The sequence below is a fragment of the Melampsora larici-populina genome, assembly GCF_000204055.1.
Source record: "Melampsora larici-populina 98AG31 unplaced genomic scaffold MELLAscaffold_54, whole genome shotgun sequence".
In the NCBI taxonomy this organism is placed as follows: Eukaryota; Fungi; Basidiomycota; class Pucciniomycetes; order Pucciniales; family Melampsoraceae; genus Melampsora; species Melampsora laricis-populina.
In genome coordinates, this window is record NW_006768818.1 from 505,306 (window position 1) to 524,358 (window position 19,053).

Sequence of the window (19,053 nt, forward strand, 5' to 3'; positions counted from 1 at the left end):
AAGACAATCGGTACAAAACACATTAATACATGAGCCAAAAAAGAAATTCTACAAATCCAAAATGAATCATTCAAAGATAAAAGTACGCTTATCATCTTACACAAAAGAAAAAAATAGGGAAGAGGAAAGAAAAAGAAAACTTTTTGAAATGGTTATTGAGAGGTAATGAAGGGATGATGAAAGAGAGGTTGGATATGATCATATAAGACCTTTCAGTTCTTCATCAATGATTATTTTCCCTTTTACTTTCTTATCTTCATTTTCAGTTTGTGTACTCGGTGATGGAGAAGATGGATCAGGTTCATCATCTGAATGTTTTTCCACAATCGATTTAAAGGTTAGGTATAAGACTTCCGCCTATCACAGAATCATACAGAAAGACCAGATTTATATGTATTTATATAATTGTTCAGAAGGTACAAAACAACTTACCTGGGCTAGTACTTCATCGCAATCGAGCGTCTGTGTGAGAAGGGAGCAAAGATAGCCAGTAGTTGAGAGATCCAGATACAATACTTTCACAAAGAGAATATCATTCAGACGAAAAGGACAAACCATTGCAATGTCATTGACATATTTTAAGACCTGTGATCATAAGCTTTCATCAATAAATAGATACAATGACAACGAAATACTAGATTACGCACCTCATCGAATTCTCTCAAGTAGCGGATAATCGGTTCGCGATGTTTCTCCAATATGGCCAAAGCGATAAAGAGATCAGTATGTGGTCCACAAATGTCTGACCACATCTGAAATTCCAAAATCAACACTCATTGGTAGCATTAGTTTTTGTATCTTCATGTTAGAAGTGAGCAAGGATGAAGTAGAGAAAAATCACACACAGCTTCCCAGACTTTCATAACATCCTGAAACACAAATTCTCTCTTAAAACCAATTAAAATCCAGCGAAAACAAATAAACAAATTCAAACTATTGGTTTTATCAAAATGTCGATATAATCCTGGATCAATTAATTTTAAAAGTTTTTGTAGACGTGAAAGTTCATCTTTCATGCCCTGTGAAATAATGGGATGGGAATTGGGAAAATTAACAGGACTCGGATAAGTGTGTTCTTGAGTACCACGATTACATACGCTTTGGTCTCTTAGGAAATGGTGTTTCTGAGGACCAGGAACAAAAATGCCAGGTTGTCGATTTGTCAACTGGTGATTTGAACTTAATGCGAGATAAGGCGAAAAATGTGATGAGAAGACTCAGTTGCTTACCATTCGGTCCATCAACTTGACAAAAGCAAAAAAGGTGACTGCTTGATCGGCCTCAAAGACAACATACAGAGGCGCACAAAGATCACTCATGCCTTGCACATATCCTACCAGCATAGAAAGGACACGATCAGATCCAACACATTCGAAGTTAAGCACTTAAAGTGCAAAGAGAGAAAACAGGACAAACCGAGGTCCTTTTCCCAAACATTGTAAGTCATCAGGATCCTTCCCAAGCTCTCAACATGCCTGTTAGTCGAGGGCATACTTGAACCTTCGTCTAGTGGCTCGAGGATATCATCTGCCGAGGAGGGATCAGACGGTATAGCAAAATAAGATTGTTGCCTGTCGGTTCGTCTGCAATCGATATCTGAAGAAGATTTGAAACCGCCAGGATGAGCATTAGTGGGGTTATCTTAGGGAGTTCATTTATAACAGAAAGGGATGGTAAATGGTGTGTCACTGACCAATTCTATGAGCTTCTTCACGAAAGCCAGCTGTCTCTTTCAGGCCGGATTCGTCCTTTTCCCAGCCCTTCTTGAGTGTCTCATATTGCTCTCTATAAAACAAAGTTCAATAAAACACCCTCAATCGCGTGACTTGCAAGTAGACGGCCAATCAGACTAAAACTGACTTCATGAGATTCAACTTGTGTTCTCTCTCAAGTCTATCACTGTCCCATCTGTAAACGCCCAGTAGAAAGAGCCAGATATCCTTTCGAGCACTGACAGCGAGGCCTCGTTGAAAGATTCTCCTACGGCATTCGGATTCTGGCAGTAACATGCGGCCGTTGTCGTCCTGCCAAGCGATGAATTCTTCCAACTGAATAGGTTGCGTAGGTGCTCTATTTGCTCGGACTCGTGGGATTTCATACATTGTCTAGTTCGGGTCAAGATGAACGATTAAGGGGATCGACCTTTGCTTTCAAAAATATTAAAACTTACATAAACAACTTCAAACCCACCGCCCACACCACCGTCTTCTGTCTCTTGAAAATCCCAATCACCCCTTTCAGCACGACGAGCCTGTTCCCCTTGGGCTGCAACTATCGATGCCCATTTGGCTAGGTAAACACGGGCTACGTCGTAACCTTCGACTCCAGCCTGCTGAGACCATCTCACGAGGTCGGGCTCTCCATTGGCCAATGAGGTGAACGGTTTGGGTAGCTGGGAAAGCAAATTGTGGAAGGTTTGAGGTCAGCCGCTATTGACCCGCGGTGCTGATGAATGATATCTTCCGCACAACTCACATGTGGTAATATCGGTTTGGCCAGTTTGTGAGAGAGAACCAGCTGTGCTGCTGATCTTGCACTGCAGAAAAGGTGAGCAAACGAAGCTATCAGCCAAGATGAATATAAATGGACAAATTACCCAAGACAAACTTTTGCGTGATGCGGCTAAAAGAGTTCAGAATGTTGAATGTCATATTATCCATCGATCCAGAAGCACTGCTACCGTTCAGACTCTGATGTAAGATGCTGTTACGAAGACCAAGGGGAATATCGTCATCATCATCACGATCGTAGTGTCTCCGAGGCGTCAGTCGAGAAGGAAGTGGGCTATTATCGAAGATAGAGTCGTCATCAAACAACGGGGTAAGGTGTGCTTCTCGGTCAGTAGCTGATGGGTTGATCAAATAAAGTCCTGGCTCAATCTTGGAAACCAAGACATCCGCAAATCGCCGTAGCTGATTCAGCAGGGCATCTCCACCCCAGCTTGCAGGTAAAGAGGCGCGAGGAGGTTCTGACGCAAGGGCAGCAGGAATAGACTGTCGAGCAAACTGAGCTGAGCCAGATTCGTCATCGTGCATGTAAAGGATGGGCAAGGTGATACCATCGAATAAGTTGACCACCACCGTACCGTACCAAGATCTTAAAGTAGGTGGACGCAGCATCAAGGAATAAATTGAATTGATGGGGATTGAGAATGCGTGAGTACGGCTGCTTGCTGAATGCGTAGATTCCGGTGGGATCGTGACCATAACGTCTGAGGTGGCTATAGACCAGTTGAGGATCAGGACCCGAAAATGACAAGTGATCAGGAAGCTATTGCGTACTTGAATAGGGGTCAGTTTCAACTTCAACCCAGTGTTCACGTTCTGAAGAGCTGTCAAGAAGATACTCTGGAATCCAGCTGAGGTAAAATGATGCGCGGGACTTCATTGGCGAAAATGAAAGATATAAATTACATGCAGAGTTGGTAGTGACGATGAAGGTCGGCATTGCTCACACGTTGTAGTATGCCTAAGTATCCAGGTACGTTATCACGCAGAAATGCCGTAGGATGCTACAATCTCGCATTGAAGATGATTGTAAGTACGTGTGCTTGGTGAAACGTGAGATGAGATGAATCAAAAAAACTGACGACATAGACTTTACTTTTAGACCAACGAAGCTTGTAAGAGCAGTTATCGTCATCTGTCGGAAGTTTATCGCCTCTGGGAAGGTCGTCAGCAAGGATATCAAGGGGCTCTTCGATTGGAGCAGGATCTTGAATTTTGGTGGGTGGTATTCCGGAGCAAGTGACTTCAATGAGATCTTCGGAATGAAGCTAAAGTGTAATATTTTGATAGGAAGACATGAATTAGAAGTCAACTTTGGACACGATTGCAGGAGTTTACTAACGCTACGAGTATCAGGAGACGGTTCGCAGGGAGATAAAATCTCAGATCGATTGATAAGTGAGATATCAGGAGGAGTTGAAGGACCGCCGCCCATGGTTCAAGTTGATTTTGCTTGACTTGAAGTTAATGATACTGGTGTGATCTGGCCTATATTTGTGCAGTTCCTTCTTAAATATAAGTTGGGTTGGTGTTGGTTGGTAAAGAGAATCAAAATTATTTTGAAGGTTCATGAAGTGCTGTGAAGGAAGCTACATGCAGCATTACATCATCTGTCACAAACCGCAAGCCCCGTACTCGAAATCAAGACAAGCGGTGCCGGTGCCTGGAATTGTAATCTACGGTGTACGTATAGACTCATACCGACATATAAACATGACATGGGTTAAACATGTAATTTTTCCATGTCATGTTTAGTCAAAATTCATCCCCGAGCCAAAAACCATACGACATGACTCATACTGACGCACATCGACATGGATTTTTGTTTTCCAAATCCCGTGTCGTAACATGAGTCATCTCGTACATCATACCATCCGGGAAGTGCCATACTGACACAACATGACACCAAATGTAAAATTCTCTATAATCAATCCAATTTTTCGAGTACATATTTCCTTTTCATCTTTCATAACACAACAGAATCAAACAAAGCAACAAAATGAATTCACAACCACAAATTGAATTATATTCAATTTAGTAAACTAGGATTGATGACCAAAGATCAATAAGAAATGATAAAAGCTGTTAAAGAAAGATCAATTCTATAGCCTATCATGTTTCTTGCAGTTCTCTTGGTCAATCACTTGTGAGAGCTGATAACTCACAGAATTGCTCATTTTAATACAACAAAAGTAGTCAAATCCATCTTACATTTTGACTTGTTGAAAAACTTGCTTCCTCTGGCTATGTAAACAATCATCAACTTTAAAATCTCAATGTTTTTATTCAATTCCTTTGAAATTTTCTGAGTAAAACAAAGAAAACAAATCTAATTAAACTGAATACATAGACCAAGAAGTAGAAAAACAGCTATAAGGTCATCTTCAATTGAAGGAAATTTGCTTCAATTGCAGTATAATACATGCTAAGATAAAATTGAATATATATCATCATCATTTGAATCATATACCAAATCAAATCTTTTGTTGATTTTTGTACAAGTAATGAAAGAAAAATTACTAAAAAACAAAAACGAGCCAAGCAAATCTGAACAATTGAACTTTTTGTTCTTTAGAAGCAGGATTCAATTTTTCAATTTGATTGTTTTCAACTTTGAAACAATTGATTTTTCATGAGTGATAGTAGTTGTCAAAGGCTTCCTCATTTTTGATGTTCCATTCACAGGTTGAATTGCATTAGCTACAAAAGTGGATTGATTTCTTTTTTTTTTGATTTTTTCGGTAATAGTTCAAGACAGCAACCCACTTTCAGTGTCCATCCCACACTTGGATAATGATGACTAGGCTTGCATAAGGTCGGCGTCGAACCCTACCCACAAGATTCTGGTGTGTGAAGCCAACCCAGTCTTGGGGAGGACAAGTACAGTTAAACCTCAGCAGTGACCGTACATCATCATGATCCAAAACCAATTTGATAGAGGAATGGCATTGGTGAGATCAAGTAGTTCCGCATTCACATAGTGAAGAATGAACATGCAAGATCCAATTCCATCCTCTATCAAATTGGCCTGTGAGACTTCCCATCATGGAAGAAAGAATTAAGTTTTATCTCACATCATTCTCATGATTTAGATAGATGAATCTAAAGATAACAAAGTTGGATTACTTTGAAGAAATTGAAATGAAGTGTTTTGAATTTAATCAATGAGATTGCTTGATTTGATTAGGAACTAAAGATCCAATCTAATTTGGTTTGATTGGATGATGAGCTGTTGAGATGATTGATTACAGGTGAATCAGATGGAGACAATTGATTTTCATTGAATCAGATGGATGGAGTCTGGAGATGATTGATCTTGATTGAATCGGATGAAAACGATTGATTTCAATCAAATTGGATGAAATCGATTGATTTTGATTGAATCGGATGAAAACGATCGATTTTGATCGAATCAGATGAAAACTATTGATTTTGATTGAATCAAATGGAAACAATTGATCTATCAATTGAAAATGAAATTGTTTTCGTGTCTAATCACTAAAAAAGGTTAAAGCATCGTTTGTTAAGAAATCACAAATGGATTGAAAGGGGGTGGGACCAAGAGGAATCTAAACCTGAGCAACACACAAATCGCAACGAAACGCATCAAAATTTCGACTAATTTCGTTTCGTTGCGACACTATCGAAACGAAATGAGTCGAAATCGAAATGTGAACCGAAATGCTTAAATTGCCGCAGGGGTTGCGATGCGTTATGTAGACCGCATTAATTCGCAACATGAAATGAAACGAAACGCAACCGAAATAAATTTCGGAATTTTGTAGGTACAAAGAGACTCAAAGCAGCTGTTGTTTAATTGACGGGCGCACACAAAGGAAAAGAAATAAAAGAAAGCAACAGACTAGGAATTAGTATATGTATTTAAGGATTATATATATTTGTCTTTGAATCCAAAAATCGAGCATTATTATAATATCTTGTATAGTATTTTGAAGTAATAAGTTTGAAAATCCATATTCTTAGGTCTTTTTGATTCGCTTCGATTTTTTTTTATCTTTTATCTTTTGTATTTCAGCTACGGCCTCATCATATTCAGCTGGAACCTTTATACCTTGATGAAGCCATTGATGGCACCCTACAGCACGCTCAATGGTTCGTGGGGCCAGTCCTCGGTCTGCGCTGGCAATCCTTCCAGCCGCAGAGAACGTACGTTCACACGCGCACGACGTAGCAGTACATGCCAGATAGTCACGAGCCACCCGACTCACCACAGGATACAATTTGTGATTCTCCTACGTGAAAAATTGAGATATCATAGAAGAGTTAGTTGAAATAAGAAAGGTTGGTGAAGTAAGCTATGTAGTACGTACTTTCCACCATGCAAGAGGAGAGACTCCTTTCGATGCAATAGTTTTTTTATCTAAGTATTGCTTGAGTTCCATGTTTGCATCAGATGAGTCGTCATCATCTGATTCATCGCTAAAGTCGTCAAGGATGTCCTCTGAAGTTGGTGGCATCGACGTAACTGGTGGTGGATCTCGGTGGCTCTTGGTGCTGGGCCTAGAAGATATTTCGGCTGCAAAAGCAGCTTTGACCAGTCCTCGGACCCTTTCAACATGTTCGGGAAAATACTTCTGAAAGAACTGCAGTCGGGCTCGGGGGTGCATTGCGGTGGCAATTAGTATAGCGTCACATTCGAGAGCTTCGGCTTGATATGATTCTATTTGATGCTTCATAGCGTCGATGGCCTTGCCGAGTTCAGGATATAAACTTCCATGTTCCTTTTTTGAGTCTTCGAGACGTGCTAGGATGTTGATATATTCCGAAAGGACACGGTAAGCAGTGGGATGGTTACCTTCCATAGCTAAAGTAGTATCTTTGAATATCTGTTAACAAAAAGTCAGTCGCATTATCATAACGGTTTAGTGATTATAATTGACAAAGATGATATATGAAAACTTACTTTTAATACATCAAGTAATGCTTCAACACCACCCCATTCCTCATCAGAGATACGCATGCCATTGAAGTACTGAGCCTTCTTCTCCTTCTTTCGATCCTGGTTCAGGAACTTATTGATAACCTGAAAGAATTTCAAATCAATATCATCAAAAGGCAAAAGTCGTATGTATGAGTGGTGTACTTACATTTTGAGCGTCACAGGCCCGTTTCCAACTATCTAACTTAGAGTTCCATCGAACTCCATAACCATAGATAAGCATCATCCCCTTATATAGAACGCTTGCTGCCACTGTTTCGTATTCCCCACGCTTCGCTGGAGACGATGCTACTGCTTGGCTGACTTGTTTGACCTGTGCATTATTAAATAGAAATCAATACATCAGTGTCATCCTGTGTGCATCAAGGTAAAGAAAGATAATTGTACCTTTTTAACGCCACTTGTAACCAATCCCCACGTCGGTTTTGGGGTAAAACCTTGAGATGGTAAGTCATCCTCACTATCGGGGACATCGACTTTGGTCAAGTCGTTTTCAGCCTCTATCTCTGACTCGGAGGTGGCACCTTCATCACTTCCTTCATCCATCACAATACCATTAACTTTGACTATCGGAATCGGCATTTGGACATCGGGTTGAGTGGTGGGTTTTACATGACCGGCTTTCAGTTCGAGAGTTGCCAATCCGTGCTTGACTGCCAATGCCAGTTTGTGACAGAAGCAACGGATGTGGTTACCCTGAGAATGCCAAAATACTGGTTCGGTCTTGTCTTCTAAGAACATTCGCTCGAGTTCGCGAGCGAGAAATTTATTACTTCCTGCTGAGTCCGTAGTTTGAGCTACCATGTAGATAAAACAATGTAAAACTCAGCTTGGATAAGTAAAACCAAAAAGACAGATTGATATGACAGATCAGAAAAGAAACAAATCTTTGAATGTAGCCCGTGACGCATGAGAAAGGTTCCAACCGGCCGAGCAAGTAATACTCCGTAATGATCCCATATAATTTGTTTGAGAGTGAGATGAATAGTTTTAAATTCCCAGTTATCATCGATGTAACAAGCCGAGACTCCAAGGAAAGCGTAACGGCTGCTCTTGGTAGTCCATCCATCATGGATGAGACAAAACCTACTCTGATTATTCTTAAGAGTAGAAATCGCCTCGTCTTGAAGAGATCGAGCCAGTGATTTGGCGGAACTAGCTATCCAAGTAGGTGATCGTAAGATAGCTTGAGGGTTGGCCCATACAAAGGCGGCACCAAGTTCGTTGTCATCAATTCGGAGCCATGGGAGTGCGTGAAGGAGGATCCACAAGACCATGATCTTGTTCAAGGTCTCGACGGTAAATTTGACAAATGAGGTAATCGAGGATTGTTTGGATTTTGAAGCTAACAGTGGCGGATTCTCCTCTTCCCAGGTGGGTGGACATGTAACACCGTTTTTGATGGCCACGTGGCGTCGAGGACATACCTTACGGGTTTTGCTGCCATCTCGATGGGTCCGTAAGTTGTAATGATTAGTCTCTCCATCTTTGTATTTGCCTCGACACCATTTGCACGTATACCAAAACACCTCTATCTCAAGTTCAACCATTTCCCCAGTTTCCTACAACGAGCATCCTCATTCCCATCTTAGTTCTGTCCAAAGCCACAAAGAAGATACATAATGAATATGTCTTTTAATGTACTTACATCATTTTTAACCTTGTATTTTTCCATTGCTGATCGAGGATTGCTCTCAAAGAACTCGAACAGGTCCTTCACTTTGGCAGTGCGGGCCTTGGCGTTCGAGGCTTTCGTATCTTCTTTCGCCTTTGAAGCTGCATCTTCCTCATCGAAAGTCTGATTTAAGTTCATTCCTTCTGGAACAACAATTACCTATTATTTTTCATTTGATTCAATTAAAAAAAATTAGATAGTGTATTTATAGAGTTGTAGATGAATAAAAAAACACGATATTATACCTGCTGAAGTGCCGCCAATCGCTTCTTCCTCTTTGGAGGTGCAGCATTTTTGGTGCGTTTTTTCTTTTGAGCAGCTTGTGAATCTGCATGCCCTCCAGAAGAGCGGCGTTTCTTACGCTTCTGTGGTTGAGTCGACATTGAAGCTTCTTCTTCTTCGTCGTCAGATTTGATAATCATAGTTTTGGTCTTTGGATTCGAGATGATCTCGGGTTCGTCTCCGCTTCCTTCTTCGTCATCGTCCTCGTCTTGATTGTTGATGTTGGTTGCATTATTTGAAGTGGCATCTTCACCAATTGATTTAGGTGAAGTTGGATCAGGCCCGGGCCGTCTCCAGGATCTTCGCCCATCTGGTGAGCCGATGACAAAGGTTCCGTCCTGCTTAGCAGGACTACGTGGCCGAAGGGTGCGCCCAGGGCCTGGAACTTGCAACATTGAAGGAGTGGAGGTAGGTACATCAAGATTGGAATTTTCGGGACCAGGGGGTGCAAGCGAGGAAGAGTCGTTGGCCATCTTTTCGCGGATGATGAGATATTCTCGTATACAAAAATTTCGGACTAGTGCCTTTCTTTTTGAGTGGATGGCACCCCTCAAAAATTTTCTGCTTATGTTTCATGTATTGAAAGCAGAAAATCCTTAACACATCATCCGATTCCGAATCAAGCGTGGCTCCTTTTTCACATGGAATGGAAATATTTCACCCTCTCTCTACACTTGTAGAATACTCGCAACCAAACGAAACAAATTGCGGTTGGTTGCGAGTTGCGGTTCGCCTGTTCCCGTTCCGATTTGATTGAACCGAAACGGTGTTTTGTCACATCTGATTTCGGTGCGAGAGCACCGCAATGATACTGCGGTTGCGTTTTGGCACCTATAACGCAACAAAACCGCAACGAAACAAAAATATGTTTTGGTGCGATTTGTGTGTTGACCTGAGCAAGAGAACAAAAAAGTAAGGGACTTTTGATGGAAAATTGATGAGTTCCAAGTTGAATATTGTGAGTAATTCAAAGATAGAAGGAGTTGAAATACTTACCCAAAGAAACCAAATTGAGAGAAGGAATGGTTGATGATTTAAAAGGTACTTTACTCCAGAGAAGGCATATATTGCAACCTATGTACCGGTGGTGAATCAGGTAAAGCTATTAGATGTGATACAGTGTGATGTTGTTTGTCAGTATGACACTTGTCGGCCGTCAGCCCATCCACCATGACTCATGTTACAACACGGGATTTGGAAAACAAAAATCCATGTCGATGTGTGTCGGTATGAGTCATGTCGTACGGTTTTTGGCTTGGCGATGAATTTCGACTCAACATGACATGAAAAAATTACATGTTTAACCCATGTCATGTTTATATGTCGGTATGAGTCTATACGTACACTGTAGTAATCTGAGTCTGAGGTAAGAGCACCCACTATCATGAGGATGATTTATCGTAAATTTTGCGTTCCTGAGCGCAAAATTTAATCACGCGTGTTTTACCTAAGTTGGTAAACGCATGAAATCCACTACGGATTGATGTAACGAGTGATTTACCAACAATAATGCATTCTTAAGACACTCTACACTCTATGGCAAAATCATGAACTGACTTATACTATCTTACTGCACCTCACCCAGCTCACCTCTATGCTGATGACCACCTTGGTGACTAGAAAGAACCAAAGTGAAGTCTTCAGTTGTTGACAAGAAACTAGCCAACAAGCTTTCTCACCTCTTGTTTGATCTTGGTGAAATCGATCCCGCGAGATCACTTTTTTTTTCAAAAAAAAAATACCTTTTCAGCAAGTTCAGAGTAAACATTTAATCTTAACAAGCTGGGATCTTGAGGGGACAGGGAGGATTGAAGGTGTGCAAAGCTGGAGGGATGCAGATGGAACATTGGATGGCAGTTGACCAATTGGATGTGTCAAATCCTACGATAAATCAAGTTTTAAGCTTTCGTAGATTTGAACAAGCGCGATGCAAAATTTGATGCAGTCGTAGGGACCGCAAGTGTAAAACAGGCCCATAGTGGACTTGTGTGCAATTTAGCGGTAAAGTTACAATAAATCACCTCGTTGCCGCAACCATAGTGGGTGCTCTAAGCTCACACCACGGGAATCAATAGGTTTGCAACCCGATTGAAGAAAGTTGCGGTGACCGGGTTCGCAACTTTCTTCAATCGCGGATCTCGTTCGCGATACGTTTGCATTACGTTTGCTGACCTCCCTTGAGCAAAACCCACAAAAGGAAATGAAATGAATCACAAACTCAATTCACCTCGCCTCGCCTCAGTGCTCACCATTTCGCTTCCTCACCCACCCGACTCTCCTACAAACAAGTACACCTCAACTTCATTGACTTGATCATGTTATAGACATTGGATGAGCTGATAATAACAGGAGGCAAAATCTATTTCCGATCCCATGATTTCGAGTTTGAGGAGATAAGCCAATGATTCACCTACGCGATGATTCCAGAAGTGAAAAAAAGAGACATATGATCAATTGATGACAATACAAATTGTGTGTTATGAAAAAGGCCGCTTGAATTTTTTCAACGCGAACAATCAAAGATGCTGTACATAGAGACTATGTACAGATATGCCTCTCGGTTAGATTTGGAGTCAACAAAAGTTTCATTGCAAAGGTGTGATGAGGATGAAGTGTTTCAAGGAAAGGTGCTAAAACTGGGACAGAAAGAGGGAGGTCAGCAAACGTAATGCAAACGTATTGCAAACGAGATCCGCGATTGAAGAAAGTTGCGAGCCCGGTCACCGCAACTTTCTTCAATCGGGTTGCAAACCTATTGATTCCCGCGGTGTCACAGTGAACAACATCCAAATTTGGCAAATATATCACCTTTTTTGACAAAAGAGAATATGGACGCTGCTTGGCTGGGGTTCCTGACCATCAGCCCCATGTGAGGGTTAATGTCAGGGTTATGACTCCTGCTACATATAGAATTACATACCATCAGCTGTGCTGTGGTGTGGTAAAAATATAAGAATCAACTGGTGCAAAATTCATTCAACTTTTGACCAATTTATGTTGGCAAAAGTAGGAAAATTAGACTATTTCAGAGAACTTGTTTGGAAGCTGAGCCAGCTAAGAGATTGGGGTTTCAAACAAGACACCTCTGGGGACTTGTCCAGCATTCTCTCAAAGCCATTTATCTGCTTGTAGTGCACATTGGTATCTTTGAATTGATTTGCTGAAATATGATGAGTGTGCTTGAACTTGGAAGTTGATATCCTGCTTGAATGCTTGTGATATATAGCCCAGAGACTGTAATGTCAGCCACAAGAACTTGGCTCTAGGTTCAGAACCCTACCTTTGCACATAACAATGTGGCCATTGAAACACCCTTCATGATGTATAAATATAAACTTCAGGTCACAAAGGAAAATCAAAGAGATTAAATTCCCACCTGGAGCAGCAAAACAAGTGAAGAAAGCAAGGTAAAGATTCAAGAAAGAGACACCATTCCTCTGCTGCTGCAGTGAGTTTATATAGTGAAGGGGAAGGCAGAAGAAATGTGGGCAGTGCATGCTGCACACCAGACCTATCAACTCCGATTATCTCACAGGACTTGCAAGTACAGAAAATAAAACTCAAAGAATATACCAAAATATTCTTCCACATGATATCAGCTCCCTGTATCTTGTGACCCAGCCCTGAAAAACATAAGCCCAAAAAGAGAGCCTCTGCCACCCATCAACATGGAAGGTTTTCCCTCTGCAGTCGTTGAGCTCTACATCAATCAGTAATGTATGTAGTGCTCCAGAGTGACTGGCACATCCTCTGTGAAAGGCTTCAGTAAACCTGAGATGAAAGGTTCAGGATCTGTCCTTCACAAGTATGATTGAATGACCTCTTGCAATCTGTATGGTGTTTTATTGTACTAGGCTCAACTGGGTAAGATCAATATATTTGGGATGTAGGTATAAGTTTTGAAATTTACAGGCAGGCTTTTTTGGTTTGTCTGACCAGGATGTGGGGTGATGATTGTAAGAAGAGATACAATATCAGGCTTTGTGATGAGGGACAGACAGGGAGTGGGAGTTAAATCATGGTTCCTGTGGGGCTAGGACCATGCATTTTGTGTGTGTAAGAGCTTTGTGCATGTTTTGAATCAAGTTTTGACAATTGAAGTGTAAAAGATTGGACTAATGATATGGAGATGTCTGATAGGGTCTCAATTTGAGATGAGAAATTGTCTTCAAGATCTGGAATTTATGGAAAAGGTGGCCTAATTGGATGTGGATTAGGTGTGATTATGACCCATTTATGATATCATGTGTTGATAGAGAACTTTGTGTTTCAGGGAGAAAAGTTCAATATTTTTTGGGAGAGAGCATATTTGCAAGAGAAGCAATTGATCTTACTGGTGGTTGTTTTTCTGTCAAAACTGGCACATCTGGCACAAACCTGTGTAGAATCATTGTTCAGACATTCTTTGAAATTGTGGGGATTGCCACAAGTAGCACAATGAGAAAATTTATTGCATGCAGTATGAGGATGGTACAAATCAAGGCAATTAATACACATGGTGGGACCTTGAATGCATTGTTTTACCAAGAAGTTGACTACTATGGTTCTTCCTTGGCATTCTTAGGGTTTTTAAGCCATCTGCAATACCCGAACCGCTCCGCTCCAAATAGCGGAATCGGAGCGGTTTCGGCGCGATTTTTGGACCCGCTAGGAGGTCCGCACTTGCTAGCGGGGCGCGCGCACCGAAGCCAACACCCGGGTTTATTGGTAGCGGAGCGACCACAACAAAATCCGCAGGGAGCCCGGGTTATCTGATATATAGCGCAGGTATATACAGACCATGGGTGGAGGGCTCAGACTCACTCCACCCCTTCACTCACTAGTTCCATTTTGATCTGATTCAACGCCTCACGCCACCGTTCCCAGGATCATGTGTTCAATCAATCCTGGATTCATCACCTCCCCACCACAGATGGAACACGACCCCTGGATGAGGGTTTGAGGGCCTGCCTGTGGTCCATCCGAGTTCCAAATACTCTATATATTGATTATATTCTGGTAAGTTTCTTTTGACCTTCCCACTCGAATCATAAATAACTCTCACTGACCGATACCTTTTTCGATTCAATTTCATTCTAAATCCCGTCTTGATGGCCATCACCAAATCAACTTCCCAATCCCAAACGTCGTCCAAAAGCGCTGGACTTCAAGTTCCAAGTGTCACCAGTTCTAGAACGCTCAGACCACCCAGCCCTGCTCGATTGCAGCCGGGATTTGTGGCGACTCCCAACGACTCGCGTACCACAATCATCCTGCCTTCCAGCTCAGAGGGCAACCTTGGTTCACCTGGCCCTCTTCTTGATCGGTCCGCATCACCTCGACCACCTGTTACAAAACAAAAGAAACTTAGCAAAGGCACAGTCGCATCCAAACCTAATGGCCAAGGAAAAGTAAGTAGCTTCCTTCTCAGTATGATGATATGAAACCATTTGACTGACCGCATGGTTTGCTTTTTAGGCTCGCTCGTCAACCAGCAAGCGAGCCCGATCACCATCCGGAAGCTCTAGAGGTAACTCAGCCTCACCCCGACCGAAGAAGAAGTCAAAAGACAGTGTAAGTCTTTTGATCACTTCATATGTCCTTCTTACAAACGTACTGACCTCTGATCCTTTCCATATACACCACGGGGCGGCTGGCACATGAAGATCAGGTGAAATGTGACTCAGCCAATAAATCCCGGGCTGTCCACACGATGCCACATCTACTGGCTACACATGAAAGCCAGTGTGACCATCACCCAACATGACCCTGTGACCACAAGGTGATGGCTCACCTGTTCATCACGTGAGTCTTCTTCTTCTCACCTGATGAACAGGTGAGATGACTCACCATGTCAGGGTGTGAGCCAAGCTTTGCAACAACCAGGTGAGACAGCTCACACTCATATAGTGTAAACAACCTGTATTCAGCTGGTGAGCATTGAGCTCATTCCAGTGCTATAAGCTCTTCCAGCCTCATTATGGCTCCATAGCCAGCCCATTCAAATCAGGTAAGGATTTTGTTGGCAATGTATAATGATAACAAATCTATTATTCGCATTGACACAAACTAAATACAATGGCACAGATATGCAAGAAATAATATCAAAAGAAGACAGGAGAATAAAATCTTGGGTGATCTGTTTTTAGTACTTCACAATTTGATTTTATTGATCATTGCTGTGGAACATAATCATCAAGCAATCAATCAATTGAATCAATTGATGAGAGTGAAGAGGAAAATCGAGATGATGGAAAACTTACCACCTAGGAGATCGATCAGTGTACCAGGCTATCAGAAAAGAACAAAAATGATGACCTGACTTCGATATGGACAATGCGAACAGAAGCAATGATCAAAACGACATCAGCCGTGAGGATGATGAAAATGAGATAGAGAAGAAAGGCACACCAAGACAGATTTCTATATGTATCAATCAATCAAATAACTTCAATATGGACAATGCAAACATAATCACTCATTAGAATGAACTCAAACTTTAAGCTGGTTTGAATGAGATCGCAAAGAAAAAGACTTACGGAATAGATCGATTGACCGAAAGATTTTGATGTGAAGCGTGCGAAGAGAAGCACAGTCAGTAAATGTGAATCATGACAGATAACATGAGTGAAAAGAGCAAAGAGAACATGATATCAGTGCAGTAAAGAGATACAGGGAGAATGAAAATGGATGATTACTTAGCTCTGAAGGTGAGTCGTGATTAATGGGATGGTGTAGGGTGTCCTTGACCGCTGAAGTGCGGACTGGGAAGAGTTGACAAACTTCAACAACTAGATGCCTGTGACAGGTGCCTGTGACGTCACACTTGACATCATACCAAAGCCAAAATTGAAGATGACACCAAGCTGTCACATTTACGCAGCCTTCTTTTCAGAACACAGGCTTCAAAAGGTTTGGGTTCAAGTCTTGCCATGTGATGCAACAAATTTTGTAATGCACAACTTGTTACTCCTCTCGCTTCCTCTTTGTCATGTTTAGCTTTCTCACATATTGAGCTGTCTCATCTGGTGGGTTTTTTTCTTCCTCCTTGCCATTCCACCTCCTCAACTTGACACTAACAGACTTGTCTCTTGATTGCTATAGCCATGAAATTCAGTTGTTCTCCACGGCCTTGAAGGTATCATTGTTGATTTGAATCATTCAAGTATTTTCCATTCTCCACATCATCTTTTACCTTTTGTTGTTGTTTGTCGATTGAGTGTGTTTTTATATTGATTGCCCGTCAGTAAGTCTTTTAATCTTTCTTTTTTATTTCATCTTACACTTAATATCTCTCGGCATGATGCAATCAACTTACGTCTTTGTCCTTGTTTGTGTTTTGTGCTTTCTTTTTCAATAGTGTAAGCCATGGTATTGATATAGCATTTTTTGAAAACCCCACTTCGAATGTAGAGCACAATTAGGATGCTTAGGTACACTCAATGTCATTGACATCTATCATTGTTATAATAGAGATGCAGAATATCGAGAATCATCTCAAATATGAACTGTTTTCATGGAGCTGAAGAGACAAAGACAGAGCCGATATTGTGTCATGTGAGATACATCCAAAAAAATAAAAAAGTATCCAGAAACCTGTTTTCTCCGAAGTCTTCTACTTATGTTGTTGAGGAGTCATATTTTTTCAGTTCATCTCTTATGTAGGTTAAGTACAAAAGAATAGCCACATGCTCAGCACCCGATTTGAGATTGTATGACCCAAATACAAGCTTGTTCTGGCGCTGAGCACCTGGGTTTCAGGTCATCCTCACACAAATTGACTCACCCGCCAATCAGCTAGTAAGCCATGTTGTTGTAATGTGTATATATCTGGATGCGTGAAGGCCAGGTGACAGCCTGGGTGAGGGCCACATGGCCTCCATCACGTTCCTGTCACCTGAAAACCTCCTGCAATTTCACAGCCACACCACACGATGCCACTATGCCTTGTTTCAGGTGGGCTCAGTTCAAAGCCGCCCCGTGGTGTAGGTCTACGAGGTACCTCGCGATGTTGACTTGTCTCAAGGCTCTGATATCGAGATAGTCGGGACCAACAATGGACCAGGTTATATGGAGGTTCGAAGTGCTCGTGTGCAGGAACTTCTCAAGTTCTATGAACCACCAGTGGTAAGCCTTCCTCTTGTGTTCAATCTTTCAAAACGTTCCCCTGACTTGTTCCTTGATCTGATGCAATTATCTAGGGTCGAAGTTACAAGTGTCGTTGGTGCAAGCAGTCGTTCTTGCGTCACGACTCTTCCTACTGGAATTTATGGGGTCACCGCGATGGCAACAATAAACGACCTGTGTGTACCATGCGCCATAAAGCAATTCGAGCTGGTTTCAAGCTCCCACCATCCTACCATGAACAGATGGAACTCGAAAATAAGAAGAAATCGACTTTGGACGCCTTCCTTAGTGGACCCGTATTTTCTGTTGATCTATTGAATATGATCCTTGTGATCTGGATTGTGCGTCATGCGCTCCCCTGGATACGATTTCACAACCCGGCTTTGCGTGCCGCTTTCTATTCCGTCAATCGTAGTGCGGTTATTCGATCGACTGCTTGGGCCACCAAGCAGTCTGTCCAACTCCATGTGTCCTTACACCAAAAGGCCATCAATACTCTTAAGGTAAGTAGATCATTCCATCTTATATAATATGACTAACACAGGCTGATCCTGTTTCATCAAACTTATGATAGCAAAACAAAGGGAAGTTTTGATTGATTCACGATGTTTGGACGACGAAAGGGAATCGCTATGCCTTCGTTGGGGCAACAGCAAATTATATCAGTGATGATTGGGAATATAAATCAACCCATCTCACCCTCAAGATGGTGGGATGGCGTCATTTTGGGGTTTTGCTTGCCAGACCGATCGGTCGGTTCTTAGTCCGACATGGACTTCATAAAAAGATAAGTAATCTTTTGTTTTCTTCTTGATCTTTATATTCTTTTTACTCAATCGATTGCTTACCTATGTTGAAATCTTGATTACCTCTTAGCGCGGACAACCGACAGTGGAGGAAATAACACCACAATGGCCTCTGAACTGAAGGCAATGTTTGCAGCCGCTGATGATCCGGTACACTGGCAGAGTCGAACTCATCACGTGCGATGTTACGCTCATAAACTAAATCTTGTTGTGGGGCACGGACTCAAAGCCCTCGGTCAGAAGGTAGGTGGTTCCAAGCCATCTATACCTCATGGGGTATCTCTTCCTATCCCAGGTCTGGAGATCAACAATGGCGAAGATTGCGTCGACTTTCAAGATTCTGATACCAAATCCGAGGATGACCACGGATTACCTCAGCAACCGGACGGCGTCGATGATGAAGATAGTCATCAAGATGGAGAAGAGGAAGAGTACCTATTAGATGAACATGACGTAGTTGCAGTGGCGCTTCACAAGGTCAGTGTTTGCAAACTCGTTTGCTTATCGTTTTCATGAAAACTAATATGCCATCGTGTTTGCAGGTGGACACTGTCTCAGGTCAGATTGCGAGCAGCGCCGCCCGTCGAAATGACTTTAAGACACGTGCCATTCGTTTAGGATACAAGGGGCGCATGTTGAAAAGGCCTTGCAAGACGCGTTGGAATAGTCACTATGAAAGTCGCAAGCTGGCATGTGAGGCACAGGAGGTGAGTTCAA

General features: G+C 41.9%; 1 protein-coding gene across 1 annotated transcript; it reads right to left on the minus strand.

Annotated features, from left to right (window-relative positions):
- Positions 1-198: 198 nt before the first annotated feature.
- On the minus strand, positions 199-3,942 carry MELLADRAFT_111532 (uncharacterized protein; the record flags this gene model as incomplete). The annotated part of the gene is made up of 15 exons (XM_007415847.1): positions 199-357; positions 433-462; positions 648-752; positions 846-1,019; positions 1,230-1,333; positions 1,495-1,596; positions 1,694-1,785; positions 1,861-2,105; positions 2,171-2,392; positions 2,476-2,536; positions 2,608-3,220; positions 3,282-3,381; positions 3,455-3,511; positions 3,590-3,775; positions 3,850-3,942. 15 exons carry the CDS (start codon positions 3,940-3,942, stop codon positions 199-201), a joined length of 2,343 nt encoding a protein of 780 aa, XP_007415909.1.
- Positions 3,943-19,053: the final 15,111 nt, after the last annotated feature.